This window comes from Vigna unguiculata, chromosome 5, assembly GCF_004118075.2.
Source record: "Vigna unguiculata cultivar IT97K-499-35 chromosome 5, ASM411807v1, whole genome shotgun sequence".
Taxonomy (NCBI): Eukaryota; Viridiplantae; Streptophyta; class Magnoliopsida; order Fabales; family Fabaceae; genus Vigna; species Vigna unguiculata.
The window spans coordinates 3,227,289-3,253,347 of record NC_040283.1 but is presented as its reverse complement, the minus strand read 5'-3'; the positions used below and the strand labels follow the sequence as shown (position 1 = coordinate 3,253,347).

Genomic DNA, 26,059 nt, shown 5'->3' with positions numbered 1-26,059 from the left:
AAATTCTCTAAATTTACATGTTTTATATTAAAAAAGTAAAAAGTTTTTGTAACTTTATGAAAAAACACATCAGTATTGTTTAGAATCCAATAAGGCATATTGTGTTGGAAAATAAGGTATCGCAAAAGATATCCATGCTTCCTTCATTCCTTATATATCGGAAACCTAAATTTGTTTCTCTTATGTTAGTTTCGCTTCATGTCTCTCATGCATAGCTGATTTTTTGCCGCAGATATATGGTTTTCAAAATGGTGCAATAATTCGTTGAGCTTGAGCCGTAAGGGTTGCGTGAGAGTTTTTGAGTTTGTTACAAAGATTTTCTCAATGAGTTATGGGATATTTCACCCTTCCTATTCTCATCCTTCACTTATAAATAAATGCTTCAATCCTCTTCCAAAAACACACTTTTTCTCATCTCTCTCATTTTCTTATCTTGTTTTATTTCTTTCTTTCCTTCCTAGGTTATTTACTCTTCTAAGAGATAATCTTGCTAGTTTCAGATTCCTTGAAAATAGCCCAGATATTCCTTTTCTATCCTAAGAGACTTACACAACACATCATGGACAATCCTTAAGGCCCAGTGATTATATGCACTTCAAGAAATTCATATAGTTTGTTTTTTCACTAGCAAATTTAGATATGTAAATGTGAGAATACCAATGATCATTCTAAAGATTAATACAATCATCCTTACCTAATTCCAAAAAATATTTTCAAAAACAATATCATATGCATCCTTTATACCATGCCAACTTGACAATGATTTAGGAAACATATATTTTTTATACTTTTAGACTTAACAAATCTAATACGCATGAGTTCAGTCCAAGTCATTTTTTCATAAGCAAACTCTCAAGCTAAACATAATAGATAGGCTTTATTCTCCAATTGAATGTTAGTAACCTCCAAACCACCACTAATTAGAACCATACAAGATGGACCATTTAACTCTCACTAGTACAGGGAAGGAAAACGATAGCGGTTATTTTCCACTTTTGTCTTCGGGTTAATTACAAAAATTCCACCACGTGTTTATATGCAGCGGGTGCGCAGGAACTAGGGATGTCAACGGGGCGAGTAGGGTACGGGTAATAGCTCCCTCGTACCCTACTCGCTGGATAAATATCGGCCTCGTACCCGTATCCATATCCGTCGAGTATCCGTTATGCGGATACCCGCCTATTTTTTTCATATCCGCGGATATCCATGGGTACTCACGGGTATTTGCAAAATTATTTAAAAAACAAATATTTAATTATAAATTCAAATAAAATAAAATAAAAATACATCACTATCATAAATTTTAAATAAAGTTCAAATGAATTCAAGTTGATACAAGTCCAAATAATTGTAAAAGTAAATATAAAATGACGTTAAACACGATGGAAATTCTTTAATTAGTGTTTTGATCAACAAACTCACTTTCTCCTATTGATTCCTAAAATATAAACAAAATAAACAAATAATAAACCTCAATTGACGCGTGCCAAGTATTCTTATTTTGATTCTATCATTTGACAACAAGCATATCATAAACGTCATTGTCTATATAAGGTTTGATGTATATGTGCAATGTCAAAGAAAGAAAAGAGAAGAATGTCAAGGTGTGTAAGTTTAGCGGGTACGGGTATTCACGGGTATGGATACTATGATATCCATACCTACTATGATATCCATACCCGCCCCGTTAACATACGAGTATCAAAAATAACCGTACCCGCGGGTAGCGGGTACCCATTTTTAATATCCATTTTCTATCCGTTGCAGGTTTTATTCGCGGATACCAGCGGGTACGAATTTTTTTAACATCCCTAGCAGGAACCAAGGCATATACTGCAGTGTAAAAACTCTAAAATGTATAACAGTAGTATGCATACATATAGAAGAATGAATGGAAGTCTGTATATTATGTGAAATGAATGAATGTATTTATACACAGTACAGAAGCAAAAAAAATGAAAGCAATTATCATATAACAGTACTAACTGTTTTAACTAACTAAGGTTCAATTTTGACTTATTCCTAACACACCCCCTTAAGTCAAAACAGGTTTTACAACTCCAATAGATTGTCTCAGATACCTAAACCTCTCCCCTTTTAAGGCTTTGGTAAAGATATCTGCCAACTGAACCTCAGATTTACAGTAAACAATTTCAAGCTTCTCTTGATTGACTTGTTCCCTCAAAAAATGGAACCTAGTTTCAATGTGCTTGCTCCTACCATGAGTAGCAGGATGTTTTGCTAGATCTATAGCAGATTTATTGTCCACCATTAATTTTGGACAGCTATTCATCTTCACCTTTAACTCTTCCAAGAGCATTGCTAACCATGCAGCTTGGCACGCAGCTTGAGAAGCAGAAATGTATTCTGCTTCACAAGAGGAAAGAGCTACAACAGGTTCTTTCACGGAATGCCATGAGACAGGTGACCCACAGAGGAAAAATATGTAACCAGTAGTGGACTTCCTATCAATCTGATCTTCGCACCAATCAGCATCTGCATACCCCTTCAGTTCAACACTTCCTTCGCACCCTTTATTTGGAAACAGCAAGCCAAGGTTCTTTGTCCCTTGCACATAACGCATGATACGTTTCACAGCATTCATGTGGGTTTGTTTAGGTTCCTGCATGAATCTACTCACTATTCCAACTGAAAAACTCAGGTCAGGTCTTGTACAACATAAATACCTCAAGCACCCAACCATTTTCCTGAATTCTGATTCATCCACAGGTTCATCATCTTCATTCTTTCCCAACTTCAACCCTGTTTCCATCGGTGTAGCTGTTATGTTGCAGTCTTGAAGCTTGAACCTGCTCAACAGGTCTTTCGCATACTTCGCCTAGTGCATTAACATTCCATGATCTGTCTGCATGAACTCAATTCCCAAAAAATAATTGAGTTCCCCCAAGTCACTCATTTCAAACTCAGTGGTCATCTGATGTTTGAACTGATTGATATATTCCGCTTTACTTCCTATGACAAGCATGTCATCCACGTAGAGGCATACGAGCAACTTTTCTTCTTGACCATTGCTGATCCAATACTTCACGTATAATCCTTGCTCCGTGGTGCATCTTTCAAAGCCAATCTGATGCATAAACTGATCAATTCTTTTGTTCCAAGCCCGCGGGGCTTGTTTCAAGCCATAAAGAGCTTTGATTAACTTGTAAACTTTCAGTTTATCATCCTTAACCTCAAATCCTGGCGGTTGAGTTACGTATACCTCCTCTTCAAGCAACCCATTTAGAAAAGCTGCTTTTACATCTAACTGATGCATTCTCCACTTGTTTAATGTTGCAATAGCTATAATTACTCGGATTGAATCAAGCCTAGCAACGAGTGCATATATTTCTCCAAAATCAGTTCCAGCCTTTTGCAAGTATCCTTTAGCCACTAACCTGGCTTTATGCCTTATCACTTCTCCCTTGGGATTGACTTTAACCTTGAATACCCACTTCAGTGCTATAGGCCTTTTATGCGGTGGGAGATTAACCAAATCTCCACGTTCCATTACATTCAATGGACTCTATCTCCTCACACATCGCTTTTCTCCATTTTTCATCCCGCACAGCATCCTCAAATTCCACTGGCTCCGCCTCTACTGCCAATGCAAAATGCACTGGGTTTCCTTCTTTAGTAACAACACCAAACAGTTCATAATCTCTGAAACGAGTTGGTTGTTGTCCTTGACGTTGGGATCTTCGAAGCTGCTGAACATCTTCTTCGGGTTCAATCTCGCCAGAATCTGCTACATCATCAGGTTCTAGCGCAATAACTGGGACCACCTCTGCTGCCTCATTCACCTTATTTTCCTCCCACTCCCAACTAGAGGCTTCATCAAAAACTACATTTCTGCTGATAGTTACACTCTTGGTTTCTGGGTCAAACAGCTTATATCCTCCAGTAGTGTGATAACCAATCATCACCATAGGCTTTCCTTTGTCGTCTAATTTGGTTCGCTGCACTTCAGGCACTTTATGGAAACACAGGGAACCAAAAACTCTCAGATGCTTGACATCTGGCTTCTGTTTTGACCAGGCTTCTTCTGGTGTAATTCCCTCCAACCTCTTCGTAGGTGTGCAATTTAGAATATAGGTTGATGTTGCAATTGCTTCTCCCCACATATACATAGGCACGTTTTTACTTTTGAGCATACATCGAACCATGTTGAGGAGAGTTCTATTTCTCCTCTCAGCGGTTCCGTTATGTTGCGGTGTGTGAGGCAGTGTAACCTCGTGTGTGATTCCCATTTCAGCCAGGAAGTTTTGAAACTCCAGTGAGTTATACTCACCTCCTCCATCAGACCGTAGTCGCTGTATCATGCAACCACTCTGTTTTTCAGCGAGAGTCTTAAACCTCCTGAATGTGTCAAAGACCTCGTTTTTGCGCTTTAGGCAAAACGTCCACAACTTCCTGGTGTAGTCGTCCGTGAAGGTCACAATATCGACTGCCCCCAGGTGTTTCCACAAGCAATGGTCCGCAAAGATCAGAATATATCAGTTCTAACTCCTTCGTTGTTTTGGTGGCAACGAATTTGTTGAACTTGCTCTTCATTTGCTTGCATTGCACACAGTCATGACACACTTCTTCTGGCACAGACACGCGAGGCATCCCTTCAACCATTCCTTTAACGCTCAGTTCACTCAAATTTTGAAGTTCAGGTGACCAAAGCGTAGGTGCCACAGCCACTCTTCTCTGTTCACTGCAGTTGCAAAACACTTATGGTTTAACGTAGTCATTTTTACCTTAAACGTACGATTGGATGATAGTGCAGCACAAATGGCAAGCTTCTTTGTTTGATCATAGACCCGTAGGGAATTCTCCTCCAGAACCATCTTGAACCCTTTCTGCATTAACTGGCCAAGACTCAGCAAATTGGTTCGTAACCCAGGGACATACAGGACGTCGTCGACTATGACTTCTTCTCCGTCGAAGCTTCTTAGCACGACCCGTCCATTCCCTTCTGCATGCAAACAGCTGTCGTCTGCAAATCGCACCCGTTCTTGAGTCTCATTACTCAATTTCACAAACCACTCCCTCTGGCCAGTCATATGGGTAGAACACCCAGAATCAAGATACCATGCGTCATCATCATTGTCTTCGTTCTTGGTATGAACCATGAGTAAGACAGCTTTAGAATCGGACGACTCTTCTTGCGCGAGATTTGCCTGGGACTGAGGCTTGGGTTTGTTTTTCGCTCCATCACCATGCCAGCAGTCGCGTGCGAAGTGGCCATACTTCTGGCAGTTATAGCATTTCACTCGCTTTTTGTCAAACACCTTGTCTTTACTCCCATTCCCGCCTTGCTTCGATTCACCATCTTTCGACTCTGGATCAGTCTTCTTCTTGGATTTGTGACCCTTCTTGGTATCTTTCTTTGGCTTCGATGAAGTTCTTGCTTGAAGAACCAACTCCTGATACGATTTGCGATCACTCATGCGCAGTTCGTGAGCCTCCAACGAGTGCTGCAATTCTTGAATACTCAGCGTGTCGATGTCCTTTGTTTCTTCAATTGTGATAACAAGATGATCGAACTTTGGATGCAAAGAACGAAGAATCTTGTTTACCACGTGTTCTTGAGACAATGTCTCGTTACAGCTTTTCATGGCGTTAACCACACTCTGAACTTTGTTGAAGTAACTCGCCACAGATTCGTTGTCCTCCATTATCAAGAACTCAAAGCTTCTACGTAGGGCCTGCAACTTCACTCGCTTGTGCTTGTCACTATCTCCGTAAGTCTTGATGAGAATCTCCCATATTTCTTTAGCCGTTTCAGCCATTGAAATTTTGTTAAAGATCTCAGAATTCACACATTGATAGCAAATACCTGGCTTTGCTATCCATCTTCTGCATGTGTTTGTAATTCCTCTTCTCTTCGTATGATGCCTTGCTACCGGGATCGACGACGCCAACTTCGATCACCTCGGCCACATCTTGGAATCCAAACACCGTGCGCATTTTTATCTTCCAATCATCAAAACAGCTTCCATCGAACATGGGCAACCCTCTAGGAATGAATCCACCAAGTCCAGCCATGATTCTTGAACGTTTCTTGAAGAATCGCTATAGGTTTCTTGAACCTCACACGTGCTTCACAAAGAGCACCCTGAATCGTCAAGACACGCCACACACAGTCTGACAGAATCACAGACAAAAGAACCACTTCTCAACGCACGTACTAGAAGACCCCCCCCCCTCTGAACCAACCTTGCTCTTGATATCATATAATAGTACTATGCACACATATAGAAGAATGAATGGAAGTCTGTATATTATGTGAAATGAATGAACGTATTTATACACAGTACAAAAGCAAAAAAAAATGAAAGCAACTATCATATGACAGTACTAACTGTTTTAACTAACTAAGGTTCAGTTTTGACTTATTCCTAACAAAATGCACTAGTGTCTGTGACCAATCATTGTTTTTGTGTATCACTAGTCCAAAAACAAAATTTTGATTCCATTGTTCCACCTCAAGAAAAAAAGCTTAATATTAAGCCATTTGTAAACCTGGAAGCTATAAAGCAATAAGCCAACAATTATCGAATTTACTAGTTAAATTATTCCCATTATATTAAGTAATATCTCTTTCCAAAAAACAAACTTACTACGAATCTTATCAACCAAGGCTGAAAAAATCGTGCCTTAGGAGCCCCCACAAAAATTGACACGCTTAAATACGAAAAATGAAGAGATCCTTGATTATAAGAGAGAAGACACTTGAGATGTCTCACAAAAGAAACATAAACATTAGTAGTGTAAAAACAACTTTTTGCAGGACTCACCCATTAACTAGAGAAAGTGTAGTACTCATGTAAGAAATATTTCAGATATTGCATGGTTCTAGTATCTCGTATACAAAAATTAAATATATCATCAACATAGAAAGTATGACAAGGAAATTGTATCTCTCATGACCAATCATAAGAAACATAAACTTCTTAGAAATAAATTCTAGAATGCCCCTATTCAAAACTCCTCATCAAAACAAAAAACAGAGGAAATATTAGACCACAAGTGAAGTAATCAACCAAACCATCATTAACCCAAATAAAAAGATGAGCATATTGCAAAATACGAAGAATGCACATTAAAAAACCTTCATGAAAACTAAAACAGTTCAACACTTAAGTTAAGAAATCTCAATTGATAGTATAAAAATCTTAATAGTTACATTATTAGTAACTTTAGAAGTAATACAAATACAATATTTAACACTTATTTCTTTAAAAAAAACTATTTTGATTAAGTATGATAATCTTATTAGCACAGTCTCCGTAAATCTATAAGCTAAAATTTTTGGAATGAAAATTAGCCGGTAGTTTTATTTCTCTGTTAAGCCCCGCTACCCCTTAGTTTTACATTGAGGATAGAAATATATTTACTAGTATAAGTGGAGGAGCAACGGAAGGTAAAAGGTGATGATAGTTATCCGCCTCTTTAATATAATTAGTGCATCTTGGTCCAAGGAGAATATTAAAAGAAGACATTCCTGGACAATGTCACAGAATTTGTCTCCACATTTTTGTGTTTTAACTGGTTCTAGGTAACATTTTCCAAAAAAACTGCACCCTTCTCCATAATATATTCGATGTGTTAATCTATTGAATTTTATACTTCAATTGTTTTCTTTTAGTAAAAGACAAGAAAAAAAAATATTATGTATATAAATTAAATATTTAAGAAAATTTATATAAATATGGACTTTTATATATATATATATATATATATATATATATATATATATATATATATATATTTTATCTGTAAAAGATTTGATTCGTAGAGATAAAAATAAATAATACTTAAATTAATACATTTTTCTAATATGTATATAGAGATACAATTATTTAAAAATATATATATATGATATAATATATTTTTAATGGAAAGGATTAACTTCCTCCTCCATAAGTAAATTCTATAACGTTTATTTAATAGTTTTTATACAGAATAAAAAATTAATAAATTTAATCGTTATACCATGAGATATCATCTTAATATTTATAATTTTTTTTTATATTTACGTATGTTAAACTTTATATAAATTTAATTTTCATATATCTTTCATGTATCATGTATCTTTCATGATCCATTTATTCAACATTTTTTATTTCAAAAAGTATATTTATCGTACGTTTAAAATAAAATTGATTAATTGAAATAGTAAATAATTTTGAAAAAACCTCTCATATCAACCACTGCAACAGTTGGGTGAATAAAATCCAATATCTAGAACAAAATATCAAGTGAAATAAATTTAAAAACAATATTCTCCTCAACAACGTAAATATATCTCCTCTCTTATTTATAAAAAAATAAAAATAAAATCACAACTGCTGCATATATAATGGCCAAATTTATATGTATTTAAGAATTGAGGTGTCCAGATTCAATTGGTTGAGTCGTCAATTTCATTTTCTTAAAATACATATAATATATTTTATTTATATTAAACCAAGTACTCTTCAAATTATGTTTATTTTTTCACTCCAATTACAGTACAATTTATAATTTCTATTATTATAGTTGAAATAGGTCTTAGTTAGACATTGAAATCACTCATTAACCATAATAAATTTATAAAAATACAATAATTAAATTGTGTTAATGATATTTAAGCTTAAACCTTGTACAACAAATAGTATGTACAAATAAAACTGTACTATTATTACACATGTTTAATTAATGCAACAACCACGAAAATAATTTTACAATCAATTGCTGGCACTGCATCATTAAATTTTGCATTAATTACATAAATGAGTCTTTATGTTAACGTTAGGTTTTAAGTTTTAGATGATGTGATAATTAAGATATATAAATAGTTTTTATTTACATATAGATATTTACCACAGTGGAGGGATACGATGGCGACACGTGTCATGCATGGGCACAGTGATCATTAAATAAGATCATTAAAAGTAGATTGGACCATATGACAATGCTGGAGCTGGCAGTGATGAAGGAAAATTTAAGGGTGTGTCCCCATTGTCCCTTCAAACCTTCCCTCACACACCACACACCCTCATTTAAGTTTTCTATTTTCGCCCCCTTTTTTCATCACGGGGCCCCTTTTTGGTCTTTTCACCACCACACCATTCAATAACCCCTGCCCCAACCCTAAAGTCCCACCCCCATAAATTGCCCCTACACCTCCCAAATTACTAAACTGCCCCCCCTCCCTCTTCAATGAACCTCAATGTTGCCCCCTTTTTTTTTGTTCAACACTTGTGAGAACAAACATGGCTCTTGTTATGCCCTTTTGGTTTAGCTAGGTCATGTGCTTTTTCCAAGTAATAATATCACAATCAATTTCAAGGAAATTAGATCAAGATGAACCTTTTTGTATCCACCCCTAATATTTATTGTAGCTCCATTATGTAAATTGCAAAATCATTTTTTATGGTAAGTTATGATTGTAAGCACTATTTTCAATCTCTCATTAAAAATTATTAACTTTTAATATATATGCTTGTTTATTTACAAAAAAATAATATTTATTTATAATTTTTAATTTGTCTATATTTCATGAAATGTATGTTTATATGGGTTTTCACTACTAGAAATTCTCATATTACATGTGATTTTTCTTACAAGTTTGTTAAAAAAATTTGCAAGAAAAAATATTTTTCTACCATTTTTCTAAGAATTTTAATTGGCAGGTAATTCTTTCGTGAGTAATCATTTCCTACAAAATTATAAAATTTGCAAGTATTTCATACAAAATTTGTTTCGAAAAGTGTTTTATACAAAATATTTTGCAAGAAAATTGGTACCAATTTCTTGTAAATTTTTTTACAACAAAATTTGTAAATATTTCCTATGAAAAAAAATTCAAAACAAAATTGACAAAGAATATGAATTTTTTAGTAGTATTTGTGTGATATTTCCATATTTTGTATATTTAATAATTGTTTATGTAACAATAAATAACTGATGAACTTTAATGTGTTAGTTAATATAATTGAGATATAAAATTCATAATAATTTTTAATATAAATTTATTTAAAAATATTTAGAGGTAAATTATTTTACACGAAAGTGTCTAGGATTCAAACTCTTGTCAATTATTTAATTGACTAAGTTTACCATCATCCAATTTAATATTAAAACATCTTTTGTATATTCTATTGCTCATTAGATGAAAAAAAAGACAAATACTCTTATATTTTTTAATGAATTAGATGTATTTTTTTTTCAGGTAGAAGTATTCTAAAAAAAATAATAAATAATTGTATAGGTTAGCTAGTACCCGATCTCGTGCTATAATCCTTATGCTATGTATGAAATGTTGGTCATTTAATAAAAAGATACTTGTTGATTGGGACCATCTTTATATGATATTGGCCAATAATGAACATAAATTATTGCAATAACAAAATAGATTATTAGAAGCTGCATGCCTTCACCATTTAATAACATGAGATCTTCAATTAGTAATAGTAAAGAGCTAAGGAAAAATAATCATCTACAAAAATGCTAGGTTAGATGCAATAGAGATATATATTTAGTTCAAGTAAAAGTGTGAAGTTGGATAACTAACAAATATTCAAAGGCAGGATTTTCATTTGTTGAATGGTGTATTCATCCCACATCATGCCTTAAATTAAAGACACTAAGCAGTGTCTTATTATTTATATGTTGATATGTAGAGAGAAATACAAAAAAAAAAAATACAAAATTGGAACAAGACACTAAGTGGTGTAATTAAAGATATGAAAGTTGAAGGATTTTATAGATAGATATGAAACAATGTAATTTCACCGGTACAATAAGTCCTTTTTGTCCCGATTGTTTTCGTTATTCTGTCTCGATTTTATAACCGCGGTATATTGGGATAAGACCAAAAAGAGTGCCTTTTGGCCTCAGTTATTGCCCCATAGAAGTGCTTCTACGCCCCAGTTGTAAATGAACTAGAGCCATAGATGCTATTTTATGCCTCAGTTGTAGAGGGACCAGAGCCATAAACATTCTTTTTTGTCTTGGGTCTACGAGAACCGAAGTCATAAGTTCACAACATTTTTAATTAATTACAAAATTCGCAAAGCCTTTGACCTTGATTATGGTAAGAACCGAAGCCACATACCACCTTTTTGCTTCGGTTTTGGTAAGAACCTAGACCTATTGTACTGTTTTTTTTTTTAAATAAATTTTTTGTTTTATTGTGAGTCAATGAAATAAGTTATGATTTCAAGTCCGTTTTCTTTGACGGATCAACCTATTCCGCTTTATTTTTTACTTATCAATAAGAGAGCAAATTTATACATTTTGTCACATGTAGTTACATGCGATAAAAAACAATTAAAATTTTTAGAAAAGATAAAAACTTGAAACAAATTATAAAATGGTAAATACAATTTGAAATAGAATTTTAGAGAAATAGAATTTAATGTGTGTCTCTATCCATTTTGGAAAGTCATGATCCCTTTGATGTTTTTAGAGATCCACCGTTGCGACTGTCTATCCCACCACAGATGTGTGATGATGACATGAGATTTGGCACAAGTGATGGCACAAACATGCAATTAGAGGAAGACAAAAACGACAATTAGGTTGAAAGACAAAAAAAGTGCAAACCAAGGAACACACAATTAGCTTTCTAAAAGGAAAAACATACCATGCATATTCTTAATACAATCAATATTCAGACATTACTTTGTTGTGTTTAAGATACACCGATAAATATATTTATTTTGATGTTTTAAAAATATTATAAAGTTTTTAAAATACTAAAATTAATGTATTTTGAAGATTTAGCAGAAAATAACAAAAAAAAAGGGTAGAAAATTTGAACTTCACAAGCTAATATATATTATTTACTTGTTTACGAAAATGTTACAGCTCTTTATGTTAGTTTTGTAATAACTTATCTAATATAATGTATTATTTGTCAACTATCATTATTTCCATATATGAAGAATAAAGTGATAACTTTCTTAACAACAGTTAAAGAAGATTATATTAACTTTAAAATAATTGTTTTTTTAAGTGATTATCAATAAGTAATTTTAAAAAATAGAAATTATTTGTTTATTTACCATTAAAATTATTTTTTTAATTATAAGTGGCATCCCGTGCTTTTGACATCTGTCTCTGCACAATTTATTTAAATAAGTTACTCTCTAATCTCAAATTTCTTTTGCTTATACTTTTTTCAAAAAGGTTTAAACAAACATTTTTAAAATATGTCGTATAACATTAATTTTTAATTATCCCGTGAATGGTATAGATATACTCCTCGCGCTTTTGTATAAAAATGAATCTCACTGAATATGATATCTTCTCTCTATATCTATCTATCTCTCTCTTAATATATATATATATATATATATATATATATATATATATATATATATATATATATATATATATATATATATAAATAATTTATGCCTATAACGTTCTCCATAATCTTTTATAATTATTGTTTTTTATTTAAGATACTTTTCACAAATAATTTTTGGAATGGGATTTGACAATGTATATATATCATAATTAGCAATAGCTAATGATGAGGATTAACGAGTTTAGATTGAACTAAGTAATTTCTATTAAGGTGATAAGTTGTGGTTTGAGTTTTTTTCTACGAGAGTTATCTACATACGTACTTATATACTAACTAAAACCATGTTAATTGGAAAATAAAACGGAAGGAAAACGAATGTCTGGATTAATAACGTGTAGTGTATTTGGATTAACCACAGCTATTATGAAAAAAAATTGTAGTCTTATTAGACAAAAATAAATAGGCAAATATAGCTCATTTCTAAAGAATGTCATATAAGAAGAGAAAGTCACTACTAGGAGAAAAAGTCGTACATTTATTATTTTTAAATTCTGGATTAAAAATGGTATCAAAGTATTTTATATGAATTTATTATTTTATTGGTAGTCTTTTTATACGAGTTTATTAACTTATTATAATGGTTAAATATGTTTTTAATCCTTCAATTTTTAGTTAAAATTAAAATTATTTTTTTTTAAAAATCGTGAACTAATTTAGTCTTTTATTTTTATAAATACGTGAATTCAGTCCTTTAAATTAAATTTCTTTTAAATTTATTTAACCGTGTAAACAAACTAAAATACTATAATAAAATGTGTTTGAAATATCAAATACATTTAATAAAATTTGGTTAGTAAGACTAAATCCATGCATTTACAGGATTGAGAAATTAGATTGGTTCAAGATTTTTAAGAGAGATTAATTCTAATTTTCACTAAAATTTGAAAAACCAAAAATATATATTAATGACATTTTATATGAATTTTTTCCTATTTTGTTAACATTGAGTCTTTATTTGAATTACATAAAATAAGAACTGTTATGGTTTATTGACACACAGGACTAGCCCACCATTTTGTCCTACAATTTCTGATTAAAGTAATTGCAAAACTCAAAACCAGAAAGAAGCATTGTTTGATCTCTGACTAGGTTGGAGTCTCCCCGGTGTCGCTAGCAGAAATGATCGCTTTCATCACTCCATCCATCTAGCATCTTTGGTACAGACAAGTCGACAATGTTTTAATCAACTTTAATTTGTTCTAAATTTCAAAAAGAAAAAAAAGATTTGATGTTAACAAAACACGACTCCATTAAAGACAAGTTTCAGTGCTCATCTGTTAACATTTGCTTAAATTAATTAGCTTTATTTATTTTTTTATCAGTTTTAACATAAAAAAAGTAAGGTCATTCTATAAAGATAGTAGTAATCTTTTGGTTGGGATCCCAAAAATACTTACATATAAGTGAAAGTTCTTGTTCTCTGTGATGATGATGATGATGATTAGAAGAGGATAACAGAGCTATAAGAACAATATCTGTGATTAGAGTGAAAAAAGTATTGGAACAAAAGCATGTGACAGGGCTAACTGAAAGGGAGATAGAAAAAAAAGCATTCTTAAAGTGAAGAACATGGTAAGAGCTTACGATGTATGGTGTCGTTGGTGTTGGTCCCCATCAAGGGTTTTATATCGGAGAAGGTTTCACACAAACGGAACAAAGAAATCAGAAAATTAAAATGATAAAGGTGTTTAGTTTATTTTGAATATATATATAAATTTATAATATGGAAGTCATTGATGAAGATTTTAAAGAAGGTCCACATACGCAAAGTCTCCACCCGTGTAAATAATTAAAAGTCGTCCTTAGCAACGCCTTAAATTCTGAGTAACGTGTCTCTAAAAGAAAAGGGGGTGTGGCAATAATAACTCAGTAGCTCGAAGCTGTCAATAGGTTTAAAATTCTACCCCATACACTATGAAAAGACAACGGAACCACTCAATTTTCATTACTCTCTCCATAAAGACTCACAAATGATGCATCCTACAGCATTCAATTGTAGGTGATGTGAAGGGTATTCTCGTCGTCATCGTAATATACATACATGCACACTCCTCATCATCATCATCAACTTAGTTTCTTATCTCATATATATTTATGCCGCTGACCTTTCTTCTTTCTTCATTATCTCCAATTCCAATTCCTTATCTTTCTCTCTCTCTCTCTCTCTCTCTCTCTCTCTCTTTCACTCTTTTTCCACTGTTTCTTCTGTATAAACCACTGTTCTCACTTCTTCCAAAAATGGGACGATCACCATGCTGTGACAAGGTGGGGCTGAAGAAAGGGCCATGGACGCCGGAGGAAGATCAGAAGCTCTTGGCGTATATTGAAGAACACGGCCATGGAAGCTGGCGTGCTTTGCCAGCAAAAGCTGGTAATCTTGTGTATATGTTGATGTGTGTGTGTGTATGAATTAGAAATTACAATAAAGTTTGGGGTTCACTGTACTGGGGTGATGATACTGTGTTCAGGACTTGAGAGGTGTGGCAAGAGCTGCAGATTGAGATGGACTAATTATCTAAGGCCTGATATTAAGAGGGGAAAGTTCAGTATGCAAGAAGAACAAACCATCATTCAACTCCATGCACTCTTAGGGAACAGGTTTTGTTTTCTATCTCTATCAAACTTATTTAAATCTCTCTCAGAGTTCCTAAAACTTTTTTGAGTCAATGAGTTTGAGGAAATCAAGCAAGAGATTCTTAACACCAGTATCTCATAACCCCTAAATTTTCTTTCTCTGTCTTCAACATGTGACGAGTTTCAGGTGTTTGTGCTGGCGTTTTCATTGATGATTTTCACTATTTTAGTCGTATGATTCTTCTATGAGTACTGGATTTATGAAAACCCAAGAGGATTTTTTTTTTTTGCGAGAAACAGTGATGTATGTGCCCACACCATACAGTATTTTAATTTTTTAGTGAGAATTCTTATATCCTCCATATATGCTATTAGATAATAACTTGGTAGGAGCTATAATTTCTTTGCTTTTCCAACTTCCTTGTTGTTCAGAGTGTCTTAAATGCGAGGGTATCTCAATCTCCATAACCACATATACTATCCCACATTTGCAACACAAGTAATAACTTTAATTGTGCCCTCTGCCATCTTCATAAATTTACTCCCTGACACCCAATAGTTTATTCAATATGGTCCTTAAACGCAACAAACGGATTTTCTTCCTCACCAAGCTAAATCAATGATCCATGAATGTCATTTCTAAATTCAACGTCTCACACACCTTTTCTTTTCTTAGTCTCACAGTACATATACAACTATATAATATTAATTAAACACAAAAAATATACAACTAATGAAATATTAAAATAATTTCAGTATAGTTTATATATATAAAATTTAATATTCACAGAAACTATTCATGGAAATCTGGTGCTAATTTAAACCTAAAATCCTATAGAGCACACAATATTCTCCAATCTCACTATAGCCTCTCCATCTAATCTAATTTCTATTTCTCTCTTTATCATTTGGCTTGCTCTTTATCATAGAATATTTGAGGTATAGACAGAGAGAAAAAGATACCAGTAGAATGTTTCCACTGTCCAACATGTTGATATATTATGTAAGTTTATGGAGTATTCTAGGGCTTTCATTTATTTGTATGACATGCTAATATGTTAGTACTATGAACATGTCTCAGGTGGTCGGCAATAGCAACACATTTGCCAAAGAGAACAGATAATGAGATAAAGAACTACTGGAACACGCATCTGAAGAAAAGGTTAGACAAAATGGGTATTGATCCGGTGACTCACAAGCCCAAGAACGATGCCATTCTCTCCACCACCGAAGGCCATTCCAAGAGTGCATCCAACCTAAGCCACATGGCTCAGTGGGAGAGTGCCAGACTCGAAGCAGAAGCAAGATTGGTCAGAGAATCAAAACTACGTACCTCACATTCATCATCACCCTCATTGCAGCATTCTCTAATTGGCACTTCTGCATCATCATCGTCTTCTTCGGCTCCACTGTTACCCTCCTCAACACCTTCTCTCGATCATGCTTGGAACAATGGTTGTAGTACTAGTACGGTTGCCACCAGGGTCAGTGACCTTGAGTCCCCCACTTCTACCTTATCTGAGAACAACGCGCCACCGATTATGACTAGTGTGATTGAGTTTGTTGGTTCTTCTGAGAGAGGGACGGTGAAGGAAGAAGGAGAGCGAGAATGGAACAAAGGTTTTCATGAATACAAAGATGGTGGTATGGAAAATTCCATGCCCTTCACGTCTAGTCTGCATGAGTTGACAGTGACCATGGCAACCACGTGGGGTTCCAGCACTACCAGTGCACATGCACATGCACATGGACATGTTTCTGAGGAGGGATTCACCAACCTTTTGCTCAATTCTAACTCCGATCACCGGAGCTTGTCGCCGGAGGGTGGTGCAGAGTCTAATAATAATTGTCATGGTAATGGTAGTGATGGTCATAACAACGGTAACCATAACGAGTTATACGAAGATAACAAGATCTATTGGAACAACATTCTTAATTTGATGAACTGTTCTTCCCCTTCGGATTCACCCATGTTCTGATTGAGTTGCATTGGAACAGGAAGGTAAATAAATCCTCGGTTTACTTTGACCAAACATGTGTGTTAAACTTTTGTACCTTCTCTCTTCTCTCTTCTCTCTGTTAAATGTTATGAATATGTGGGGTCTGGTTTGAAATTTACATAGAGAGAAATTAATACAAAATTTCAACACCAATAGAGACCAAAAGGAGGGTCCATTCTAGTGTTGGAAGTGCTTCAATTGCTGCGTCCATCAAACCAAACCAAGGGCCATTGATTTTCTTCTGTGTTGGCATTAGAAGGGAACATATAAACACAAGAAGTGTTGGTTTCCAACAGTATGGTTGTATTTTTTTGTCAATGCTTTCACATAGAAAATTGTGTGGCGCTTCCCTACATCATTAAATGTTCATATTATTAAATTGTTTTGAAATATTTGACTTGTTTTTTTACGTTTTGTTTAATTCCTGGTTGAGGATACATATGTTTGATGATAATGGAAGCTAGATTAGTGTGGTTGAATTAATGACTTTTACTCTCCTTGGTTTGCTTGAAATTGTATACGAGAAATATCCAATAATAGAAGTATTTAGTATAGACTTTATCGGTGTTGGTTTTATGTCGCAATCTAACTATTCAAAAATTTTGATTCATTGTATTTACTAGGGTTCCTCTCTACTCATTTGCTTTGCTGTCATGTGCTATATCAAGGCAAAAACCACAATACTAGCTTCAATTATTTTGGTTGATTTAAATTTTGAGAACTTATTTTTATCTGAACTGTGCTCCAGAAGAAAACAAATTTTAAATTGGGTCCTGCACTTTTGTCTTAGTTATAATCGTCTACATCATCTCACAACTAACGTGAGTAATTTTTTCACTACTTTTAACAATTTTTTTTTGAGAAATCACATAAATAAATATATACTTCAAGTGGATGGTTTTAAGAGCACACTTCTGAACATGAGAAACAAATTATTATTTTACTATTGACAAGAAGTAAAAAGTTAATGCAAAATAAATAATAGAACGAAAATTAAGAGAATAGTATAAAAATAACAATAGGTATTTTCGTTCCTTTCTTTATCAAGTTGAATTAGGTTATAATTTTTTTACTTATTATTTTTCATGTGTTTTACTTGTTTTTTTCAGTCAAATCTTCAACGTATGTGTCGAAGATGGATAGATAAGATATTCATCAAAGTAAAATATAGAAATTCCATCGAAAAAAAGTATAAAAAAAATTACAATTTTTTTTTATGATATCACCTAATCCTAATTGAAAGAATGATTAAGCAAACTTCAAAAAATAGCAACATTGATAAGATTTAACTCATCTAGTGTATATAATGTGTGGGGAACAAATATTTACAATTAACTTAAAAGTTGAAATTATGAAATGTCTTAATTGAAATCCTTAACAAGTAGTCAGTTGATAAAATGGTAATGTCGGAAAGAAAAGCCAAAGTTATTGAAAAGTGTGATGGTAATAGAATTTTATTTCTAAGTTACTTTTGTGAATAATATTTTCACTATCGAGCTGTTAGAAATTAAAAAATAAAATAAAATACGTTTTCAATCTTGTAAAATGAATAAATTTTACTTTTTTAGTGTAAGTAGAAAAAACCTTTGCTCCAGATATTTTAAAATTAGAAATAACTGTTACTAATTTCTATATTATTTCACAATCAATTTTTCAACGACAGGTATAATAATAATTTAAGTGATTGAATAATTTTAATTTCTTTTAAAACAATATCTATATCATTATGAAAAGTTAGGGTTATCCAGTTGTTTCGGTTATCCACTATACCGGTTCGATAGTGTGATTTGGGCTTTTCCCTACGTTATAAGAAGGTCTTCTACTCTAAATGAATGAGGCTATTGCTTGATATACCCCATCAAATTTCTCATCCACCCCATCAAGAAGCTTTCAGGAAATTTTTTTCAAATAGAAGAGAAAGATTGTTTTCCAATAGGATTAAGCATCCAACAACCTACAAGGGAATACAGATTTAATCAAACCAAACTACACAGGATTAAGCATTTCTTGGATGTAAGGTTCCTAGAAGCAGTAAAAAACATGAAGAGGTCATAATGAAATAAACAAAATTCAGACCTGTTAAACCAAACACCAAGTTGGATTGACAAAGTTATGCTGTTATGGACAGATAACATAGCAGATGCTTAAGGAAACTTGTGGCAATGAAAAAACACATCATCATTCACACTGCCAAAACATAATCTCAAAATTCCAAATACTTTTCAAGCACTTTCAGATTGGGATTCCATAGATAAATGGCAATGGGACATCGCAAGAGTGCAAAATTGACATAAAACACATCCTATACCACCCATCTTGCGGATTTCCATGTCCATTCAACTGAAAAAAACCCTTTGAGTAAGAACCCAGACAAACACAAACATAAGCTAGAGATCAATTTTGTATTAACCTTTAAAACAGAACACATTGTTTCCCATTAATGAGTAAGAAAAAATACACTCAATTAACAAACAATAAGGCTCAACAAGCACCACATTAATTCAATTGAGACCCCCTTTAGAACTAGCATGCAACACAGGCACTGAACAAGCCACATTAATGAACAGATGAAATATTAAAAGCAGTACAGAACATATTTGGTCTAACTTCAATAAACCTATAACACCTTTGAGAATTAAAATCCAAACATGGTGCTTATGTACGGGTGATACAGGCAGCACAAACATTTGAAGTCAGTTCTGCAAAGCGGTGCCCGAAATTCTTTGTTGCACATCAATTAGGCAACTGGTGATATTAAGCCATCACAGAGCCTTAGTACCAGTGCAGTGAAGATCATAGAAAACAGAACCACAAAATTTCACAAATTCGCTAACACTGAAATCACATAAAAATAAACAAAAAACATACAAAATCAACGAAAAGAAAAGGAGAAAAAAAGTCCCAATACAACATATGCATACAGTATAATAGATTGTTGAAAACAGACATTATCGCCAAGAATAAGAAATAGTATCAAATCAAAAGCTGAAACTGCATGATTTTAGTACTTCAGAAGTGAAGCACCAAGAAGTAGGTTTTTACCGCAACTAGGAGCGGCTATGAACCAAATAAACAAGTTCGTGCGGCATAACGACATGGAGTCAAGAAAGAGGGTTTCAATTTATAGGAGCGAGGGAAATTAAATTAGGGCATCGCATGGAGCCCGCCCAGGATGCATTTGGGTCCGCGAAGAAGATCAACGGTTAATAAGGTTGTGATGATGGGAGTTCACTTATCATATAATGACGACGCGACACCTGGTTTTCTTATTTTGGTGTAGAAATCAGCGGCTCAGATTGGATGTAGGGAAAATTGCACTAGAAGTTGTTTTCGTATTTGTTAATCTATCAGTTTTTATATGGTATATATTAAGAAAAATAATTTGATTATTTTTTGTATTAAAAATAATTTATTAATATGGTATTTTATAAAAAATACATAAAATAAAAATAGAGTAAAGTTTGTGTTTTAAAAATATTAAATAATTTATTCAATTATAATATTAAGATTTTTACTATATGATTCAATCACAAACTATTATTAATGTGAAGTTTTGAAGTTTATAAAAATCATGCCAATAAGAAATTATAATTGTTAGATAATTACTTTAAATACATGTCTATTAAACTCTTAAAACAGTAATAACAATTTTCAAATGATACTCTTAAAAACAAGTTTTATATAATTACTGATGACCTGTTCAATTATATATCTTGCTATTTTTGTTTTGAAAATAACAATCCGAAAAAGTGACTTCAAATATAATTATTCATTCAACTTTTTTAATTCATTAGCGTCAGTTTAGTGGAAAATTAAAATACTACGCATCAAGTTATAAATTTTAGCTTAGTACCATTGCTATACATAAAAAAAAATAAAAACACTATTTAGTCCTGAAAATTAAAGTGATTGCAAATTTTTTTAAAAAAAGGAAGAATTTGATGTGTTCCTTTTTTTTCAACAAAAAATAATAAATAAAAAAGTCCTATGGTTAGAAAACACGATTTCACATATCCACAACCAAAAATCAAATGATTACGATAAAAAGATAAAAACAAGAATAAAGAGAACATACAAAACTAATATTGATTTTATATTTCACCTTAACACACAAATATTATAACTTTTACTGTACGTATAATTAAAAAATATAGAAAAAAAAAGTATTAATAAAAACTCTTACCTACAAAAGTTTTTTCAAATTATTAATCCTAAATAAGGTTACGTATAAAAAAATACATTCATTATCATTACATTCACACTAATGTTGTATGGATATTAGAGATATGTTTATGTGTTTATTTAAACTTTTATAGTTTTTATATCTTTATGGATATTTGAGATGTACATGGGATTTCTTCAACATTTATTTATGCACGTATTATATATATATATATATATATATATATATATATATATATATATATATATATATATATATATATATATATATATATATATTATTTGTATTTGATTTTTACATGTTTGTAAAAACTAACGATAAATATATGATTTCTAAATCTTTATAGAGACTACGTGTATGTATTTATTTAGACATTTGTGGAGACTATGATACATGTGATTTTCAAATATTTGATAAGCATAAACTATGTTTTATAATTTGATTAAGTTAACTTATTTCATTTTGTGATTTTTATATTATGGTGTTTATTGTGAAAATATTTACTAAGGAAACACATTATGCTTCATATTAAAAATATTATTGTATTATATGAGTCAGTCAGTTGGATTGATCGACCGATCACGTAAGACTATTTCAAAGAAGATTTTTAAAGATATTATCAAGTGCTCAACAATATTTTACTCACTTCAACTGTCCAGCACCACTCAGACATGTTGAGTGGCCTTTCCCAATGCTTTTAATTGGACTGTCCACAATATTTCATCATGGTCCTTTATATAGATTATGTGTTAAGCCACTTAATCTATAATATGACTGAATAAGCTAATTAAGAAGTCAATATTAAAGATTAAAAATGATTGGACTGTAATTAGACATATCATAAATCTATGAAAAAAATTATAAACATATGTTAAAAGTATAATTATTAAAACTTTTTTCACATATTAGTTAAATATTTATTATTTTAATCGATATTTTATATTGAAACATCTTTTAACATGTCGATCGATTTACGAAGTGGGCACATCAAACAGAGACATAAAGAGCTTGAATTTCTTGAAATAAACATTTTACCCTTGCTACGGGAAACAATCACTTAAAAAAAGCTTACAAAATCATGAAGATCTTTTATTTTAGAATAAAACAGTTAACATGTATATGTTATGTTTTTCTCTCATGAATGCCTCACGTGTTTTTAGAAAATAATATAACGTGTAGGGTAACATCAAAATCTTTGGAGATTTAATTTTAAATAAAACATATAAATTACTCTTCAGTGGCATTCAACGCATGTTTATCACACACAATTTGAACATAAACAATCAAAACCAAATGTATATAAAATAAAACATCGAACAAGTTTACGGGTTCCTCGAACTCTGGTTCTAAAGAATCATTTACTCTCATGTCAGAGTACGATAACAAATAGCAAAAGAATATAAGGGTGAGTTAAGTATTTCAAAATAAGTTTATATTAGGTATCATTATATACGAAATTAATTATTTAATTAAACATATAATAATTAAAATCAATATATAATAACTAAGAGAATAACCTTATCAGTTTATTGATTTTATGAAATCTTATGATACTCACATTTATAATAAAAAAGAAAATGCAAACAATATTTATAATAAAAAGACTTGAAAATCTTAGATATAACAAGATAATGAAATTTTAAAAACAAATAACTAAATATTCAAAAATATTATTTGTTTGGGTTTTCAATATCTTTGAGTTAATTTAATATATATCCATAAGTATTTAGTTAACATCTTTTGAACTTTAATATTTAACATATCCACTATTCTCTTATTAGTTAAAAATCCTTACTTAATGAATTTAAAAGTAAAATGGAACTTGTTCTTGTCATGCACATTAAATCGGGTCAGCGACTAGGGGCTTGACTTCACTTAAGATATTTTTCTTCCCCCAAGAATGTATAAGAAAAAAAATTTGTATAAATTAAAATTATTTCATATATAAACTAATTTATTAAAGTTGTCTGCGTAACTTTTTCAAGATTTTACCTTTTAATTTAAATATATTAATTTTAATTTATAAAAAACTATTTTATATTTTGATGTTCTACACTTTCTGGTAAATAAATTGATTTAAAGGTTAAATAAGTTTTTGGTCCCTCAAGTTTCAGTAAATTTTGGAATTAGTCCCTCATCAAAATTTTATACCAATTTAGTCATTCATCTTTCAAAATGCGTGAATTTAGTTCTTTTAACCAAATTTTGTTAAGTTTATTTGACGTTTCAAGCGCATTTCATGATAATATTTAAGTTAACATTGAAGCAAAAATGTGTCAAACAGTGTAAATAATTTAAATACTATCATAAAGTGTGTTTGAGACGATGAAGGACTAAATTGGTCAAAATTTTTGATAAGTAACTAATTCTAAATTTTGCTGAAACTTGAGAGACCAAAAATATATTTAATCCTTGATTTAATATAATATAACTTACTTCGGAAGCACCATTGATATCCATCTCCATAATTAATCAACAGTCAACAGTCAATAGTCAAACCCCAAACCGTACTCTATAAGAATCTGAACCCAATTAGTCCAATCAAATGTTTTCACCGATGCATGGTTTTCTTTTTTTCCTTTATTACCAATTCATGGATTTTTATTTACTTTAACCAATGGGTTCAAATTATACTACACATGTAGATCCTCTTAACTTCAGAAGACAAATCCACGTTTTACCAATCTCTTCATTCTTATTCTAATTTGTATTTAAAATAACTATACTCTAATTTAAAAAGAAAAAAAAAACATGATTTATATTAAATTGATTTTGACTATACAACACCTTTCTATTGAAAACATGCATTCCTTTTCACACCAATAATTTCATTTGTATTTCTAAATATATATATAGAAACACTTAAAGCTTTTTTGTTATTTGTTTGGTCAAAACGTTTAGTTTGATAACGCGACATAAGAAAACACGATTTATTTATTTTTTTTTGAAAATAAAATAATCTCAAACAAACACATGTCATAAATTATTTATTTAAAATGAAAGTACAGGCAAAAACTTTGTATTGACAATTTTTTTATATAGTCTCACATGGTTTTGTGTTTCTTCTTCTTCTTATTTTCTAGTGAACTAAAACATTGCAAAATGTTTTTTTTTATGATTTTCTTATGTTACAACTTCTGGCTCTAAAAATTCTTTTTGTGGACGATAAAATGCATCACACCACTAAGAGATGTTTGATGCATAAAAATAGATTAATTTAGAAAAAAAAATTGATAATATATTTTTTAATCATTTGGTTTGGTGATTAGTCATTATTTCAATCTTAGTTTAATCTTATTTTGTGACGGGGCATTAGTCGACATGAATTTGGTAATTGTTTATTGACACTCCTTTAAGGGTAAGTGAATGTATTTAAAGTTTTATGTTCACTTTCAATGAGAGAAATATTAATAAGGTAACAAAAATATGTGTTGGATGATGAGTCATGACATGATTGATTTTTTGCCTATGGTCCCCTTATGTGTTATTGCTTAATAGTGAATGATGAATGTGACATGGCCAAATTCACTGGTCCCTAAAAGTTAGCGCTGCAGCCACATACATGCACATACCCTCCTTTTATACTCTGTCTTTACATGCTGTGTCCATACTCCATGTATGTTATGGTGGTCCTCGTCATCCATCATTAACACTCATTAGTTTCTACACTCTTTACCTTACTATGGTTCTTACCACTCATTTTAAATTGGTTTAATTGATCGAATGATATTCATTCTTAAATATGTCAGTTTGGTATCATTTTAAGAAAGTATCGATTAAGTTTTAACATTTGAAAAAATGTCTCAGTTAGATTATTTTTAATAAAAAATTACTAACACAGTTAATGATATTACGACAATAATATTTAACATAACTTACAAAATTAAGTATTAATATTTATATCAGATTTAGTGGTAGAAGTCATGAATTAAGTTAACGACTTTAGTAATTTTTGTCTGAAAAAAATATGATTAAGACACTTTTTTAAACATTGGGACTAAATTGGCATATTTTTAAAAGTAGATACCAAACTAACACATCTAAACAAAAGTGGGTGTCATCCAACTAATTAAAACCGTTTTAAATCTTGAGATTTTAAAACTCTAAAAAGATTCTTAAAACTAATGGAAAAAATCTGCATCCACAACCTTATTATGTTTGCAAGAAGTTTTCTTTAACAAAAACACAAATATTTAAAAGTAAAAATAGTTTTTTTAATTACTTTTGTATATGTTATTAATGGTTATGATAAGGCAACTCAACAAGAGATACTTAAATAAATTTTTTAATTGAAATTAATAGTAAAATTAATAAATATTTCGTAGCGATCTCATTCTAAAAAGAATGCTGTTAACTTATATAAGGATATGATTTCACCAAATTATTTAAAACATTACACGGCTAAACATATTTATACACTAAATAAGGTACAATTTCACTTCTTTTATGAACCAATCACTGTTTTCTAAATATTTGCTAAAAAATTACTATTTTCACACTTCAACGTGAGATTCAGAGTGAGGGTAAACTAAATACCCGCTTATACCGCAGCATCACCGGGACTTCTCCGTCAGAATCTAGGTTATGTTTCATATTTTTAGGGCAACAATATTTAGCCAGTAATGTACACAATAATTATTCTAGTTTTATTAATTACTTTCCCTATGATTTGTAAGATAATTATTATGAAAATAAGAAATTTCATTATACTGTGAAGTTTTTATATCAGCCAAATATATACAAAGAAATATTAACAAACGTGATAATTGTTTAATAATTATTTTCCTATGAAATATATATTAACAGTGCAAGGTGGTTTTACAGAAATATTCAAATATTAACAAACGTGTGATGATTGTTTAATTTGGACGGTTAAATGTTTTTGTTTCAAAAATAAAATAAAACTTGTATAATAAAAATAGAAGATCAAACCTGCGTTTAGCTAAAATA

The 26,059-nt window shown here is 31.4% G+C and overlaps 1 protein-coding gene across 1 annotated transcript; it reads left to right on the top strand.

Moving 5' to 3' along the window:
* The first annotated feature begins 14,453 nt into the window (after nt 1-14,453).
* On the top strand, nt 14,454-17,318 carry LOC114183458 (transcription factor MYB16-like). Its single transcript, XM_028070481.1, has 3 exons — nt 14,454-14,723; nt 14,821-14,950; nt 16,008-17,318. Exons 1-3 carry the CDS (start codon nt 14,591-14,593, stop codon nt 16,903-16,905), a joined length of 1,161 nt encoding a protein of 386 aa, XP_027926282.1. The 5' UTR covers nt 14,454-14,590; the 3' UTR covers nt 16,906-17,318.
* Nucleotides 17,319-26,059: the final 8,741 nt, after the last annotated feature.

Bases quoted from the DNA above. Each gene is read 5' to 3' on its own strand.
- LOC114183458 (XM_028070481.1), top strand. From the start codon at position 14,591: ATGGGACGATCACCATGCTGTGACAAGGTGGGGCTGAAGAAAGGGCCA. The intron at 14,724-14,820 runs GTAATCTTGTGT...TACTGTGTTCAG, and splicing joins TGCTTTGCCAGCAAAAGCTG to GACTTGAGAGGTGTGGCAAG. The intron at 14,951-16,007 runs GTTTTGTTTTCT...AACATGTCTCAG, and splicing joins CATGCACTCTTAGGGAACAG to GTGGTCGGCAATAGCAACAC.